The sequence below is a fragment of the Pseudophryne corroboree genome, chromosome 11 (genome assembly GCF_028390025.1).
Source record: "Pseudophryne corroboree isolate aPseCor3 chromosome 11, aPseCor3.hap2, whole genome shotgun sequence".
NCBI lineage: Eukaryota > Metazoa > Chordata > Amphibia > Anura > Myobatrachidae > Pseudophryne > Pseudophryne corroboree.
Genome location: NC_086454.1, coordinates 38,264,199 through 38,277,797, shown reverse-complemented (window position 1 = coordinate 38,277,797; position 13,599 = coordinate 38,264,199). Strand labels below are relative to the sequence as shown.

Sequence of the window (13,599 nt, the reverse complement as noted above, 5' to 3'; positions counted from 1 at the left end):
AACCAGGCCAGGGGCCCCTGAGCAATACTCAGCTGCCCAGTGGTACCAGCCCAGAAGTAAGGGCCAAATAACTACATAACCAGGCCAGGGGCCCCTGAGCAATACTCAGCTGCCCAGTGGTACCAGCCCAGAGGTAAGGGCCAAATAACTACATAACCAGGCCAGGGGCCCCTGAGCAATACTCAGCTGCCCAGTGGTACCAGCCCAGAGGTAAGGGCAAATGACTACATAACCAGGCCAGGGGCACCTGAACAATATTCAGCTGCCCGGTGGTACCAGCCCAGAGGTTCGGGCCAAATGACTGCATGACCAGGCCAGGGGCCCCTGAGCAATACTCAGCTGCCTGGTTGTGCCAGCCCAGAAGTAAGGGCAAATGACTGCATGACCAGGCCAGGGGCCCCTGAGTAATACTCAGCTGCCCGGTTGTACCAGCCCAGAGGTTCGGGCCAAATGACCGCATGACCAGGCCAGAGGCCCCTGAGCAATACTCAGCTGCCTGGTTGTGCCAGCCCAGAAGTAAGGGCAAATGACTGCATGACCAGGCCAGGGGCCCCTGAGCAATACTCAGCTGCTCGGTGGTACCAGCCCAGAGGTAAGGGCCAAATGACTGCATGACCAGGCCAGAGGCACCTGAGCAATACTCAGCTGCCCAGTGGTACCAGCCCAGAGGTAAGGGCCAAATAACTACATAACCAGGCCAGGGCCCATGAGCAATACTCAGCTGCCCGGTTGTACCAGCCCAGAGGTTCGGGCCAAATGACCGCATGACCAGGCCAGTCTCCATAGAGGTGTGCATGCCAAGGCGACTTGCGGACACAGTAGGGAAACAGAAGCCCAGATGTGGCTTTACGTCTTACTATCAAAGAGAAACAAAACTGTATTCAAATTAATATGATGTGTTTAAAAAGAATAAGGGAAATGTTTTTCAAAATATTATTGAATTTGAAGGGGAAAAAAAAGCTTTATTAAGAAAAGCATTTCTTAAGATGTTGTTAACAGAACACATATTGTGTCGACACAAGTACTTTGCGATACTGCAAGCAATTATTGGACACATAATATTTATTATATTTTTTGAATTCATTAACGCACAATAGATTGATATAAGTTAGTTGCCAGCTGGTTGCCATGGTTACTGATGGTTACTGAACATTTCGCTCTCACGCTTTCTTAGTACGCAACAGACCCCCAGAGAGAGAGAGAGAGCGGTCCCCAGTTATGAAACCTTGCTAAATAAGAGTTTGCGAGACACAGCCTTTGTAGAGCAGGAGAGAACAAGTTGTGGTGTGTGTTGTACAAGATTGTATATAAGCGCACACAAGTGTCACACTTACATATGGTAGCCGCTGGCAGGTAACCCAAAGTGTTAATGAGGCTCCTCTAACATTTTATTCTTTTTTATTTTTCAATATCCCGACTGTTTATTCATAGGGAGAATCTAAAGATCTCAACAGTGACTTGTGACTTGTAGTTCTCCAACAACTGAGGTTGTCACAGGCTGGGCTACATAACTACAAATAAAAGTTGGTTCACAGCACTGTACAGATAACGACAATTAAAACGTAAGTACAGTATACATAGGTTGTCGTGACTACTAACTAAAAATTCTGGTATGGAATAGCCGTCTTTAAGTACAGTACACGCCAGGATTTCAAGATAGCTTTGCAGCAGGACAGTCAGTCATGTACTTCATATGGCTGCGGTTATCTGTAACCTCTCTCCCCAATAAAATATTCAGGAGACTTGTTACACGGGAGCAGAAGCCCCAGGAACGGATTTACTGACTGGAAGTGTAAGAAAAATGGAAAGAAGCGGAGTTTCTGTATGAAGTTGTCTGCAGGAACAGAGTTATGGGGGTCATTCCGAGTTGTTCGCTCATTAGTTTTTTTCACTACGGAGCGATTAGTTGCAAACTGCGCATGCGCAATGTTCGCAGTGCGCCTGCGCCAAGTAAATTAGCACAAAAGTTAGGTATTTTACTCATGGCGTAACAAAGTTTTTCATCGTTCTGCTGATCGTAGTGTGATTGACAGGAAGTGGGTGTTTCTGGGCGGAAACTGTCAGTTTTCTGGGAGTGTGCAGAAAAACGCAGGCGTTTCAGGGAAAAATGCGGGAGTGGCTGGAGAAACGGGGGAGTGTCTGGGCGAACGCTGGGTGTGAACTGATCGCAATGTAGGAGTAAGTCTGGAGCTACTCAGAAACTGCTAAGAAATTTCTATTCGCAATTCTGCTAATCTTTCGTTCGCAATTCTGCTAAGCGAAGATACACTCCCAGAGGGCGGCGGCCTAGCGTGTGCAATGCTGCTAAAAGCAGCTAGCGAGCGAACAACTCGGAATCACCCCCTATATGAAGATCAGCATTTCCAATGAGACTTAAGGCCCATACACACTTGTCGATAAAATGAGAAACGTCGCTCATTTTCCTCCTCCCTGAGCGACGTTGTTAATTTTATCGGCAAGTGTGTATGCCGCCAGCGACGATCGATGCGCGGCCCCACGGGTCGGCAACGATCGACGCTGTCGCCAGTGCATGCATGCAGGATCTGGACTGTCGTCCAAGACCTGCATGCACGGCCGGTGGAGGTGTGACGACGTCACTGAGCGATATGAGCGGTCATATCGCTCAGTGTGTACAGGCGGCCGCCGATCGGCCGGCCCGGGAGGGGAAACATTAGATGACGTCTCTCATAGAGCGACATCGTCTAATGTGTACGGACCTTTAAACACAAAAAAGAAAGATTGTCCTGTAAAGTTATCCATACAAGAGGGGTAGATTTACTATTTAGCGATTTGTCACATGATCAAAGGCTTTGCCTAATGGATTTTTAAAGCGGCAACAAAAATAAATAATTTCTGTTGCAGCTTTAAATCCCTCGGACAAAGCACTGAATAGTAAATGTACTCCTAGGGGTTGTGTGTAGCTACACAAGTTGGTTTTGTAGACATGTCATACGTTCGGTGCAGTTATGGTCAACTTGTGTTCAAAAATGCATCAGCCTCATAATATTCTATTTATAGAAGAGAAGTAGTACTGTGCAGCTGTCAGTATGTACAGAATAAGTACAGATATGAAGAATAACATCCTTGACGAATAACAAGAGAAGTGGTACTGTGCAGCTGTCAGTATGTACTAAATAAGTACATATACAGAGAATTACATCCTGTACGAATAATAAGAGAAGTGGTACTGTGCAGCTGTCAGTATGTACAGAATAAGTACAGATATGAAGAATGACATCCTTGACGAATAACAAGAGAAGTGGTACTGTGCAGCTGCCAGTATGGACTAAATAAGTACATATACGGAGAATTGCATCCTGCACGAATAATAAGAGAAGTGGTACTGTGCAGCTGTTGGTATGTGGAGGCCAAGTACAAACATAAAGAATAACATCTTTCATGAATAATAAGAGAAGTGGTACTGTGCAGCTGTCCGTGTGGGCAGGATAAGTACAGAATAATTACATAGTGCATGAATAATAAGAGAAGTGGTACTGCGCAGCAGTCAGTATGTGCACAGTAAGTACAAACATGAAGAATAACATCTTGGATGAATAATAAGAGAAGTTGTACTGTGCAGCTGTCAGTATGTACAGAATAAGAACAGATATGGAGAATTACATCTTGCAAGAATAATAGGAGAAGTGGTACTGTGCAGCTGTATGTACAGAATAGTACAGATATGAAGAATGACATCTTGCATGAATAATATGAGAAGTGGTACTGTGCAGCTGCCAGTATGTACAGAATAGTACAGATATGAAGAATGACATCTTGCATGAATAATATGAGAAGTGGTACTGTGCAGCTGCCAGTATGTACAGAATAGTACAGATATGGAGAATGACATCTTGCATGACTAACAAGAGAAGTGGTACTGTGCAGCTGCCAGTATGTACAGAATAGTACAGATATGGAGAATGACATCTTGCATGAATAACAAGAGAAGTGGTACTGTGCAGCCATTCATGCAACCAGGAAATGACAGTTGATATAAAGATGTACAGAACACACAGACAGTACTGGAGCGCATACAGCATGGATTACAGATACTGCACCAGTTAGTGCCCCCTGTGAGAACAGATTACAGCGCTAAAGCAACAATCGCCGTAATTGCAGGTGAGTGAATATTGGCCCTCATTCCGAGTTGTTCGCTCGGAGTTTTTCATCGCATCGCAGTGAGAATTCTCTTAGTGCGCATGCGCAATGTTCGCACTGCGACTGCGCCAAGTAACTTTACTATGATGAAAGTAAGTTTACTCACGGCATTTTCATCGCTCCGACGTTCGCATTGTGATTGACAGGAAATGGGTGTTACTGGGCGGATGCACGGCGTTTTAGGGGCGTGTGGCTGGAAACGCTACCGTTTCCGGAAAAAACGCAGGAGTGGCCGGAGAAACGGTGGGAGTGCCTGGGCGAACGCTGGGTGTGTTTATGACGTCAGCCAGGAACAAAAAGCACTGAACTGATCGCACAGGCAGAGTAAGTCTGAAGCTACTCAGAAACTGCTAACTCGTTTGTAATCGCAATATTGCGCGTACGTCGGTCGCAATTTTAAGAAGCTAAGATTCACTCCCAGTAGGCGGCGGCTTAGCGTGTGTAACTCTGCTACATTCGCCTTGCGAGCGAACAACTCGGAATGAGGGCCATGAATGGGTTAAGGTAAGATCATGACGAAGATAGCGATCTCTCAATGAATTTATCTGATGCAGAGAAAAGCAATTACAGGAGAAATGGCATCAACCTGTCTAATTCATAGGCCTCACATTGCTTGTGGAGCCGGTCCAGCATTGTTTTATCGAGTTTAGCAAAGATTTAAAGTTCATGTCGGCGAAGTAATTATCCGAGCGAGATGCTAAACATATTATCAAACCGCGCTCTCATTCTGTAGCCAGCGGCTGCAATCCATCACTAAATAATGCCTATTGCTGATATTTAATGGTGACCTGCGCCTCACATTGCAGCGATATTAATAGTCATTTAAATTTACACACACACACACACATATATATATATATATATATATATATATATATATATATATATATATATATCGCCTAGGAAACCCACACAGTGTATTCAGGATAATGATGACAACAGTCACTTCCAAACTTCTGAGATGGAGCGCCCGGCGCGCCCGCATATTACATTATGTGGCGTCCAACATCTGGACTAACTCATTCCCCGGCATCATCCGTAATATCTGGTGACATGATTGGATGTGATGATCAGAGGAACCAGCCTCCTGTGTCATCTCCACCGACAGGCAGGTAACGAGACCCGCCAGGAGAGCGCCAGATTTAACCCATTAACCATGAGATTAAAAAAAGAACAACAAATAAAAGAAATAAATAAAGCATTTAACCCATTTACCGCCAGAAAACCACATGGAACCCACCGTACGCGGCTGGCGGTGCAGAGTGGGGCTTAGGAGGTTAATGTAATAGAGCAGCATTAAAATAACTGATCTTATATATACTCCAGAGAAGTAGTAAGTACTGGGGGGGGGGGGGGGGGGTATTTTACCTGTAAGGGATCCAGTCAGACTGGTGCTTAGAAGTCATTGCTCACAGAACGGGGGTCCTCAGTGGGAAGGGCCTGAAGACAAGACAACCTGTCCAGACCCCATGTAGTCCTCTTCCAAGTAGTCAGCACCATCCTCCGGAGCACAGGGGGCAACACGGGTTCTGAGTGAAGGTACACAGGGCAGGAGGAGCAGGATGTAGTGCGGCAGCAGGGGCTAACAGTGCAGGGGAGCAGGACACAGCGCAGCAGGATATAGGAGGTCAGGAGAGCGGAATACGGTGTAGCAGCGGGGATCAGCAGTGCAGGTGAGCAGGATGTAGGGCAGGAGAGCAGGATTCAGTACAGCAGCAGGGCAGGATGCAGGGCAGCAGCAGCGGGGACTGTAGTGCTGAGGAGCAGAATGCAGAGCAGGAGGAGCAGGATGCAGTGCAGCAGCAGTAGGGGCAGGAGAGCAGAATGCAAGGCAGGAACAGAAGGATGCAGTGCAGCAGTACCGTAGAGCAGAATGCAGGACAGGAGGAGCAGGATGCAGTGCAGCAGCAGCAGGGACTAGCAGTGCATGGTGCTCGCAGGGTGCCCTCCTCTCAGCACCATGACGCCCCAGGCTCCAGCTGCATACCAGGGACCAGCATCAGCAGATGAGCAGCTCCACTAATGACCATTTCCACTCCACATCAGCAGCCAGACACAGCCCCCAGTGATGTCATCTGCCAGTCAGTGGGCTGCCTGCAAAACCTGAGCAGGAGCAGCTGCATGATGATGCGGAGTCCTCTCCCCTCCCTCCTCCCAGGCTGCATCCCTACTCCACCATCATGCCATTCACATGCTGAGACTTGTAGTTCCACAGCAGCTGGAGAATTGCTTACAATTACTCATTTAGCCCCACATTATATCCAGTAGAATAATAATTAAAGTGCAAATTTTTAGCAAAATGAAAATGCCACATTTGCTGCCTTATTACAGCCAGGCTATTAGCTATGCACTCCATCACCTCTCAGATCCATCGGGTGATATGAATGCGCTGGGATTAATGGCAGGTGTGTGCATACTGTAGGTTGGTTATAGAGTGCCCTGTAATGACAGGCTCAGTAGGGAATACCAATGTGGGGATCCCGATTGTGAAGTAGCCGACAGGAGTGAGTAAGTGTTGTCATGACCCTTCCCCTACCCCCCTTCCCCTCCATACCAACTGCCTAACCACAACCTCCCCCTTAGTGCCTAACCCTAACCTTCCCCCCAAAAGTGCCTAAACCTAACCTCCCGCCCCCACTGCCTAAACCATTTGGGGTGCTGCCTAACCGCAACCCCCCCGCAGCCTAAACCTAAACCTCCCCTGCAGCTTACTTCCTCAGCGGCGCGTTGTGAGGACGCTTGGCATTCCGGCTGTCAGGATTCCGATGCCAGAAAGTCTACCCATTCGGGATGTCGGTGTCGGCATTCCAAATAGTGGCCCTCATTCCGAGTTGATCGCTCGCTAGCTACTTTTTGCAGCCGTGCAAATGCATAGTCGCCGCCCACGGGGGAGTGTATTTTCGCTTTGCAGGAGTGCGAACGCCTGTGCAGCCGAGCGGCACCAACACATTTTGTGCAGAACAAGACCAGCCTTGTAGTTATTATATTACTTATTCTGTGCGATGATTGCTGCGACGAAGGTCTCGGAATTGACGTCAGATACCCGCCCTGCAAACGCCTGGACACGCCTGCATTTTTCCAAACACTCCCAGAAAATGGTCAGTTGACACCCACAAACGCCTTCTTCCTGTCAATCTCCTGGCGATCGCCCGTGCGAATGGAATCGTCGCTAGAAGCAGTGCAAAACAACGATGCTCTTTGCACCCAAAACGCCACGCGTGCGCATTGTGGCTCATATGCATGCGTAGTTTCGCTGTTATTTTAAATCATCGCTACACAGTGAACAACGGCAGCTAGCGATCAACTCGGAATGAGGGCCAGTGTCAGTATTCCAGCGACGGTAATTTGACAGACGGGATCCCAACAGGCAGGATCGTGACTGCATCCCATAATGACATGGAGTTCCTGCAATGTTACACTAGAATGCTTAATGCATCAAATACAGTTGGCTGAAAAGCTTGCACTTGAAAGCTTATGCTCTTCTAATCTGATTACAGCGTGGATGGCAGAGCTCGAAGGGGGTCATTCCGAGTTGATCGCTAGCTGCCGTTGTTCGCAGCGCAGCGATCAGTGAAAAAAATGGCTAATCTGCGCGTGCGTATGCACCGCAATGCGCACGCGTGATGCACGGGTACAAAGAGCATCGTGGTTTTGCACAGGTTCTAGCGAAGCTTCCAGTCGCACGGCCGAATGCAGGAAGATTGACATGAAGTGGGCGTTTCTGGGTGCCAACCGACCGTTTTCAGGGAGTGCTTAGAAAAACGCAGGCGTGTCAGGAAAAACACAGGCGTGGCTGGGCGAACGCTGGGCGGGTGTGTGACGTCAAAAGCCGTCCCTCCGTCGTTAGAATCAACGCACACGAAGAGTAACTACAGGGTTAGTCTTGTTTTGCACAAAATGATTTTGCAGGCGCTCTGCTGCACAGGCGTTCGCACTTCTGCAAAGCGAAAATACACTCCCCGGTGGGCGGCGACAATGCGTTTGCACGGCTGCTAAAAACTGCTAGCGAACGATCATCGGGAATGACCCCCCGATGTCCGGTGTTATACTCTTCAGGACAGACGCAGTGGTAAGTGGCGGAACCATGCGAATCACCAAGGGCCCATATGCATGCGCACACACTGTCCTGGTCATGCGCAGGGTTAATCCACATAAAATACGCACTGACTACACCAACTAGCGAAATGAATCAGCCCTCTAGTGTCACTGAAGATGTTCCTATAATTCACTGTCTATAAATCTGAAATTGAGGGAGAAGTACGAAGCCGTGGAGAGAGATAAAGTGCATGGAGATAAAGTACCAGCCAATCAGCGCCTAACTGCCATGTTACAGGCTGTGTTTGAAAAATGACAGTTGGGCGCTGAGTGGCTGGTAGTTTATCAGGGTGTAGTATGGCTGACCGGCGGTCTCCTGACCGCCGGTTAGCTTACCGACGCCGGGATCCCGGCAGCATACCGACGCCGGGATCCCGGCGGGGAGGGGCGAGTGCAGCAAGCCCCTTGCAGGCTCGCTGCGCTCGCCACGCTGCGGGCTCGGTGGCGACCTGCGGTCGCCACGGGTTCTATTCCCACTTTATGGGTGTCGTGGACACCCACGAGTGGAAATAGTCCCTGTTGGTCGGCATGCCGACCATCGGGAAAGTGAGCCGTCGGGCTCGTGGAGGAGGTCATGTGACTGTCGGTCAGCTGACCGGCGGTCACATGAATACCACCCGTTTATCACTCTCCAATGCTTAGTACATCTGCCCCATTTTATTGCTGTAAAGCAGTGGCGGCTCTAGAGGTGGTGCTGGAACTCCATCTAAAATTCGAATAGTGCAATAGCCACTGCCAATGAGTCCTGGCCAGCCATGTTTGGCAGCATTTGGGGTGGCAGTGGGTGTGGCTTCCTCATTTGAATTTCGTACTGTGCTGCGGCCCCACACCTGAAAGCCTCCACTGCTAAAAGTAAGCTCTCGTAGTGCAGTGCGTGTCATACACACACTCTCTCCTTATAAATCTAGACCGTATACAGGCCCTCATTCCGAGTTGATCGCACGTAGCAACTTTTTGCTGCTCGTGCGATCAACTAGAGGCCGCCTATGGGGAAGTGTATTTTAGCATAGCAGAGCTGCGATCGCTTGTGCAGCCCTGCTATGCTAAAAAAGTTTCCTGCAAAACAAGATCAGGGTCAGACCTACTTACCCTGTGCGACGGATCCAGCGACGAAGGTCCCAGGATTGAAGTCAGACATCCACCCTCCAAACGCCTGGACACGCCTACGTTCGCCTCACCACGCCTTGAAAATGGTCAGTTGACGCCCCGGAACACCTCCCGCCTGTCAGTCTTCATGCGATCGTCGCTGCGATCACTCTCTGCGCTGGCGGCATCACTGCTTGGCGACGACCGTCGCCTGGCAACGACGCACGTGCACATTGCAGGCGCAGCCGCAGTCCCGATCCGTTCGCACCACAGCGAAGAACCGCTGCGTGCGAACGGGTCGTAATGACCCCCACAATGTCAAAGTGCAGCAAGTAAGGTGCTAGCGTGCTTAAAACGGGGAATTGAGACAAGGGACGAGAGTGTAATCCTGCCGCTGTATAAAGCATTGGTACGTCCGCACCTGGAATATTTTGTTCACTTTTGGGCACCACAGTATAAAAAAGATATCGGTGAACTCGAGATGGTTCAAAGGCGAGCTACTAAACTGATTAAAGGGTTAGGGTGTGTACACACGGTGAGATCCTTGCTATGTTCGATTTTTACTTGCGATTTCCCTTGAACTCCCCGGAGCCCAGATAGGACAGATTTTGACTAACTTTTCTTGAGATATGGACTATGTGTGCTTACGATTTTGGCTTATGTGAGATGTCATTGACATGTGAGAAGAACTAGATAGTACACCGATCTAGCAAGGATTGACTTGCCTGCACAGTCTATCTTTTCTTGCGATGCTGACCTGGCGGGGCCGCGCATCGGGATCGCAAGGTGACTTTCACCTTGCGATTTGCACTAACTTTTCTTGCGATTTTGACTATATAGTCAAAATCTCAAGAAAAAATCTCACCGTGTGTACACACCTTTAGAGTCACTGGAGTACGAGGAAAGGCTTACTACTGTGGCTTAAATATGTATACACTGGAAAAGAGGCGTCTAAGAGGAGACGTTATTAATATTTTCAAATATGTAAAGGGACACTACAAGGAGTTATCAGAGGAATTTTTTATTAAAAGAACTCTGTATAAGACACAAGGTCACTCGCTGAGGCTGGAGGAGAGGAAATTCCATACGCAACGTAGGAAAGGATTCTTTACTGTTAGGGCAATAAGGATTTGGAATTCCCTGCCAGGGAAGGTGGTAATGGCGGACTCTGTAAATGCATTTCAAAATGGAATGGATACATTTCTGACTGAAAAAGATATCCAAGGTTATAGAATTTAAAATATTGACGTTGATAATCTGGGAGGAACATGATTTACAGTTGTTAACTAGACATAAAATATTATTTTTATAATGTACTGGGCTTAATACAGAATACAGGTTGAACCTGATGGGCATTTTGCCTCTTTTCAACCTCATTAACTATGTAACTATGACTGTAAGCTCCAGCAGCGCAATGCTATATTATACCACCGGACTGTAGCACAGTGGCACGGCATTGTTACCTTTTCCGTAGCTTTGCTCATTGGTGCAGATATTTACTCCGCATATTTCCACAGGTGTAAATCTATGTAGCAGCGGATATATGCTTTGTGTGCAGCAATACAGAGATTGTGGGCACTGGGGGAGTAATTAAGTCAAAACTGAGATTGCAGCCATTGAGTGGTGGGAGAGTTATTCTAGGGGGATGCATTCGGCATCCTGGCAGTCATGTGACCATTGGCCAATGAGCTCTCAGGGTGATACTGAGAATGCACAGAGTGAGATATCAGGGTGATACTAAGATTGTGAGCAGTGAGCAATGAGATGTCAGGGTGATACTGAGATTGCGAGCATTGGGCAGTGAGATGTCAGGGTGATACTAAGATTGTGAGCATTGGGTAGTGAGATATAAGGGTGATACTGAGATTGCGAGCATTGGGCAGTGAGCTGTCAGGGTGATACTAAGATGTGAGCATTGTGCAGTGAGATATCAGGGTGATATTGAGATTGTGATCACTGGGCAATGAGATATCAGGGTGATACTGAGATTGCGAGCATTGGGCAGTGAGATGTCAGGGTGATACTGAGATAGTGAGCACTGGGTAGTGAGATATCACGGTGATACTGAGATTGCGAGCATTGGGCAGTGAGATAGGGTGATACTGAGAGTGTGAGCATTGGGCAGGGAGCTGTCAGGGTGATACTGAGATTGCGAGCATTGGGCAGTGAGATGTCAGGGTGATACTGAGATTGCGACCATTGGGCAGTGAGATGTCAGGGTGATACTGAGATTGCGAGCATTGGGCAGTGGGATGTCAGGGTGATACTGAGAGTGTGAGCACTGGGCAGTGAGCTGTCAGGGTAATACTGAGACTGAGAGCACGGGGCAGTGAGATATCAGGGTGATACTGAGATTGTGAGCACGGGGCAGTGAGATATCAGGGTGATACTGAGAGTGTGAGCACTGGGCAGTGATATGTCAGGGTGATACTGAGATTGTGAGCACGGGGCAGTGAGATATCAGGGTGATACTGAGATTGTGAGCATTGGGCAGTGAGCTGTCAGGGTGATACTGAGATTGTGAGCATTGGGCAGTGAACTATCAGGGTGATACTGAGATTGTGAGCATTGGGCAGTGAGATATCAGGGTGATACTGGGATGTGAGCATTGGGCAGTGAGACATCAGGGTGATACTGAGATTGTGATCACTGGGCAGTGAACTATCAGGGTGATACTGAGATGTGAACATTGGGCAGTGAGACATCAGGGTGATACATACTTAGATTGTGAGCACTGGGCAGTGAGATATCGGGGTGATACTGAGATTATGAGCACTGGGCAGTGAGATATAAGGGTGATACTGAGATTGTGATCACTGGGCAGTGAGATTTCAGGGTGATACTGAGATTGCAAGCATTGGGCAGTGAGATATCAGGGTGATACGGAGATTGTGGGCACTGGGCAGTGAGATATCAAGGTGATACTGAGAGTGAGAGCACTGGGCAGTGAGCTGTCAGGGTGATACTGAGATTGCAAGCATTGGGCAGTGAGCTGTCAGGGTGATACTGAGATTGCGAGCATTGGGCAGTGAGCTGTCAGGGTGATACTGAGATTGTGAGCATTTGGCAGTGAGCTGTCAGGGTGATACTGAGATTGTGATCACTGGGCAGTGAACTATCAGGGTGATACTGAGATGTGAACATTGGGCAGTGAGACATCAGGATGATACTGAGATTGTGATCACTGGGCAGTGAACTATCAGGGTGATACTGAGATGTGAACATTGGGCAGTGAGACATCAGGGTGATGCATACTTAGATTGTGAGCACTGGGCAGTGAGATATCGGGGTGATACTGAGATTATGAGCACTGGCCAATGAGATATCAGGGTGATACTGAGATTGTGATCACTAGGCAGTGAGATATTAGGGTGATACTGAGATTGCAAGCATTGGGCAGTGAGATATCAGGGTGATACGGAGATTGTGGGCACTGGGCAGTGAGATATCAAGGTGATACTGAGAGTGTGAGCATTTGGCAGTGTGCTGTCAGGGTGATACTGAGATTGTGAGCACTGGGCAGTGAGATATCAGGGTGATACTGAGATTGTGAGCATTGGGCAGTGAACTATCAGGGTGATACGGAGATTGTGAGCATTGGGCAGTGAGATATCAGGTAGAGATGAGCGCCGGAAATTTTTCGGGTTTTGTGTTTTGGTTTTGGGTTCGGTTCCGCGGCCGTGTTTTGGGTTCGACTGCGTTTTGGCAAAACCTAACCGAATTTTTTTTGTCGGATTCGGGTGTGTTTTGGATTCGGGTGTTTATTTCCAAAAAACCTAAAAAACAGCTTAAATCATAGAATTTGGGGGTCATTTTGATCCCAAAGTATTATTAACCTCAAAAACCATCATTTCCACTCATTTTCAGTCTATTCTGAATACCTCACACCTCACAATATTATTTTTAGTCCTAAAATTTGCACCGAGGTCGCTGGATGACTAAGCTAAGCGACCCTAGTGGCCGACACAAACACCTGGCCCATCTAGGAGTGGCACTGCAGTGTCACGCAGGATGTCCCTTCCAAAAAACCCTCCCCAAACAGCACATGACGCAAAGAAAAAAAGAGGCGCAATGAGGTAGCTGTGTGAGTAAGATAAGCGACCCTAGTGGCCGACACAAACACCGGGCCCATCTAGGAGTGGCACTGCAGTGTCACGCAGGATGTCCCTTCCAAAAAACCCTCCCCAAACAGCACATGACGCAAAGAAAAAAAGAGGCGCAATGAGGTAGCTGTGTGAGTAAGATAAGCGACCCTAGTGG

General features: G+C 48.2%; 1 protein-coding gene across 3 annotated transcripts in view; it reads right to left on the bottom strand.

The window, feature by feature from the left end:
• Positions 1-13,599, bottom strand: part of TUB (TUB bipartite transcription factor) — a 274,530-nt gene that overhangs the window by 72,906 nt on the left and 188,025 nt on the right. The window contains exon 1 of one of the 3 annotated variants that reach the window (XM_063946486.1): positions 5,527-6,224. The exons of the other annotated variants lie outside the window; for them this stretch is intronic. Within the exon in view, the coding sequence (XP_063802556.1) occupies positions 5,527-5,564 (38 nt within the window). The 5' untranslated portion in view covers positions 5,565-6,224. Of the gene's footprint in view, positions 1-5,526; positions 6,225-13,599 lie in introns of those variants that run through there. 3 annotated transcript variants of the gene reach the window in all.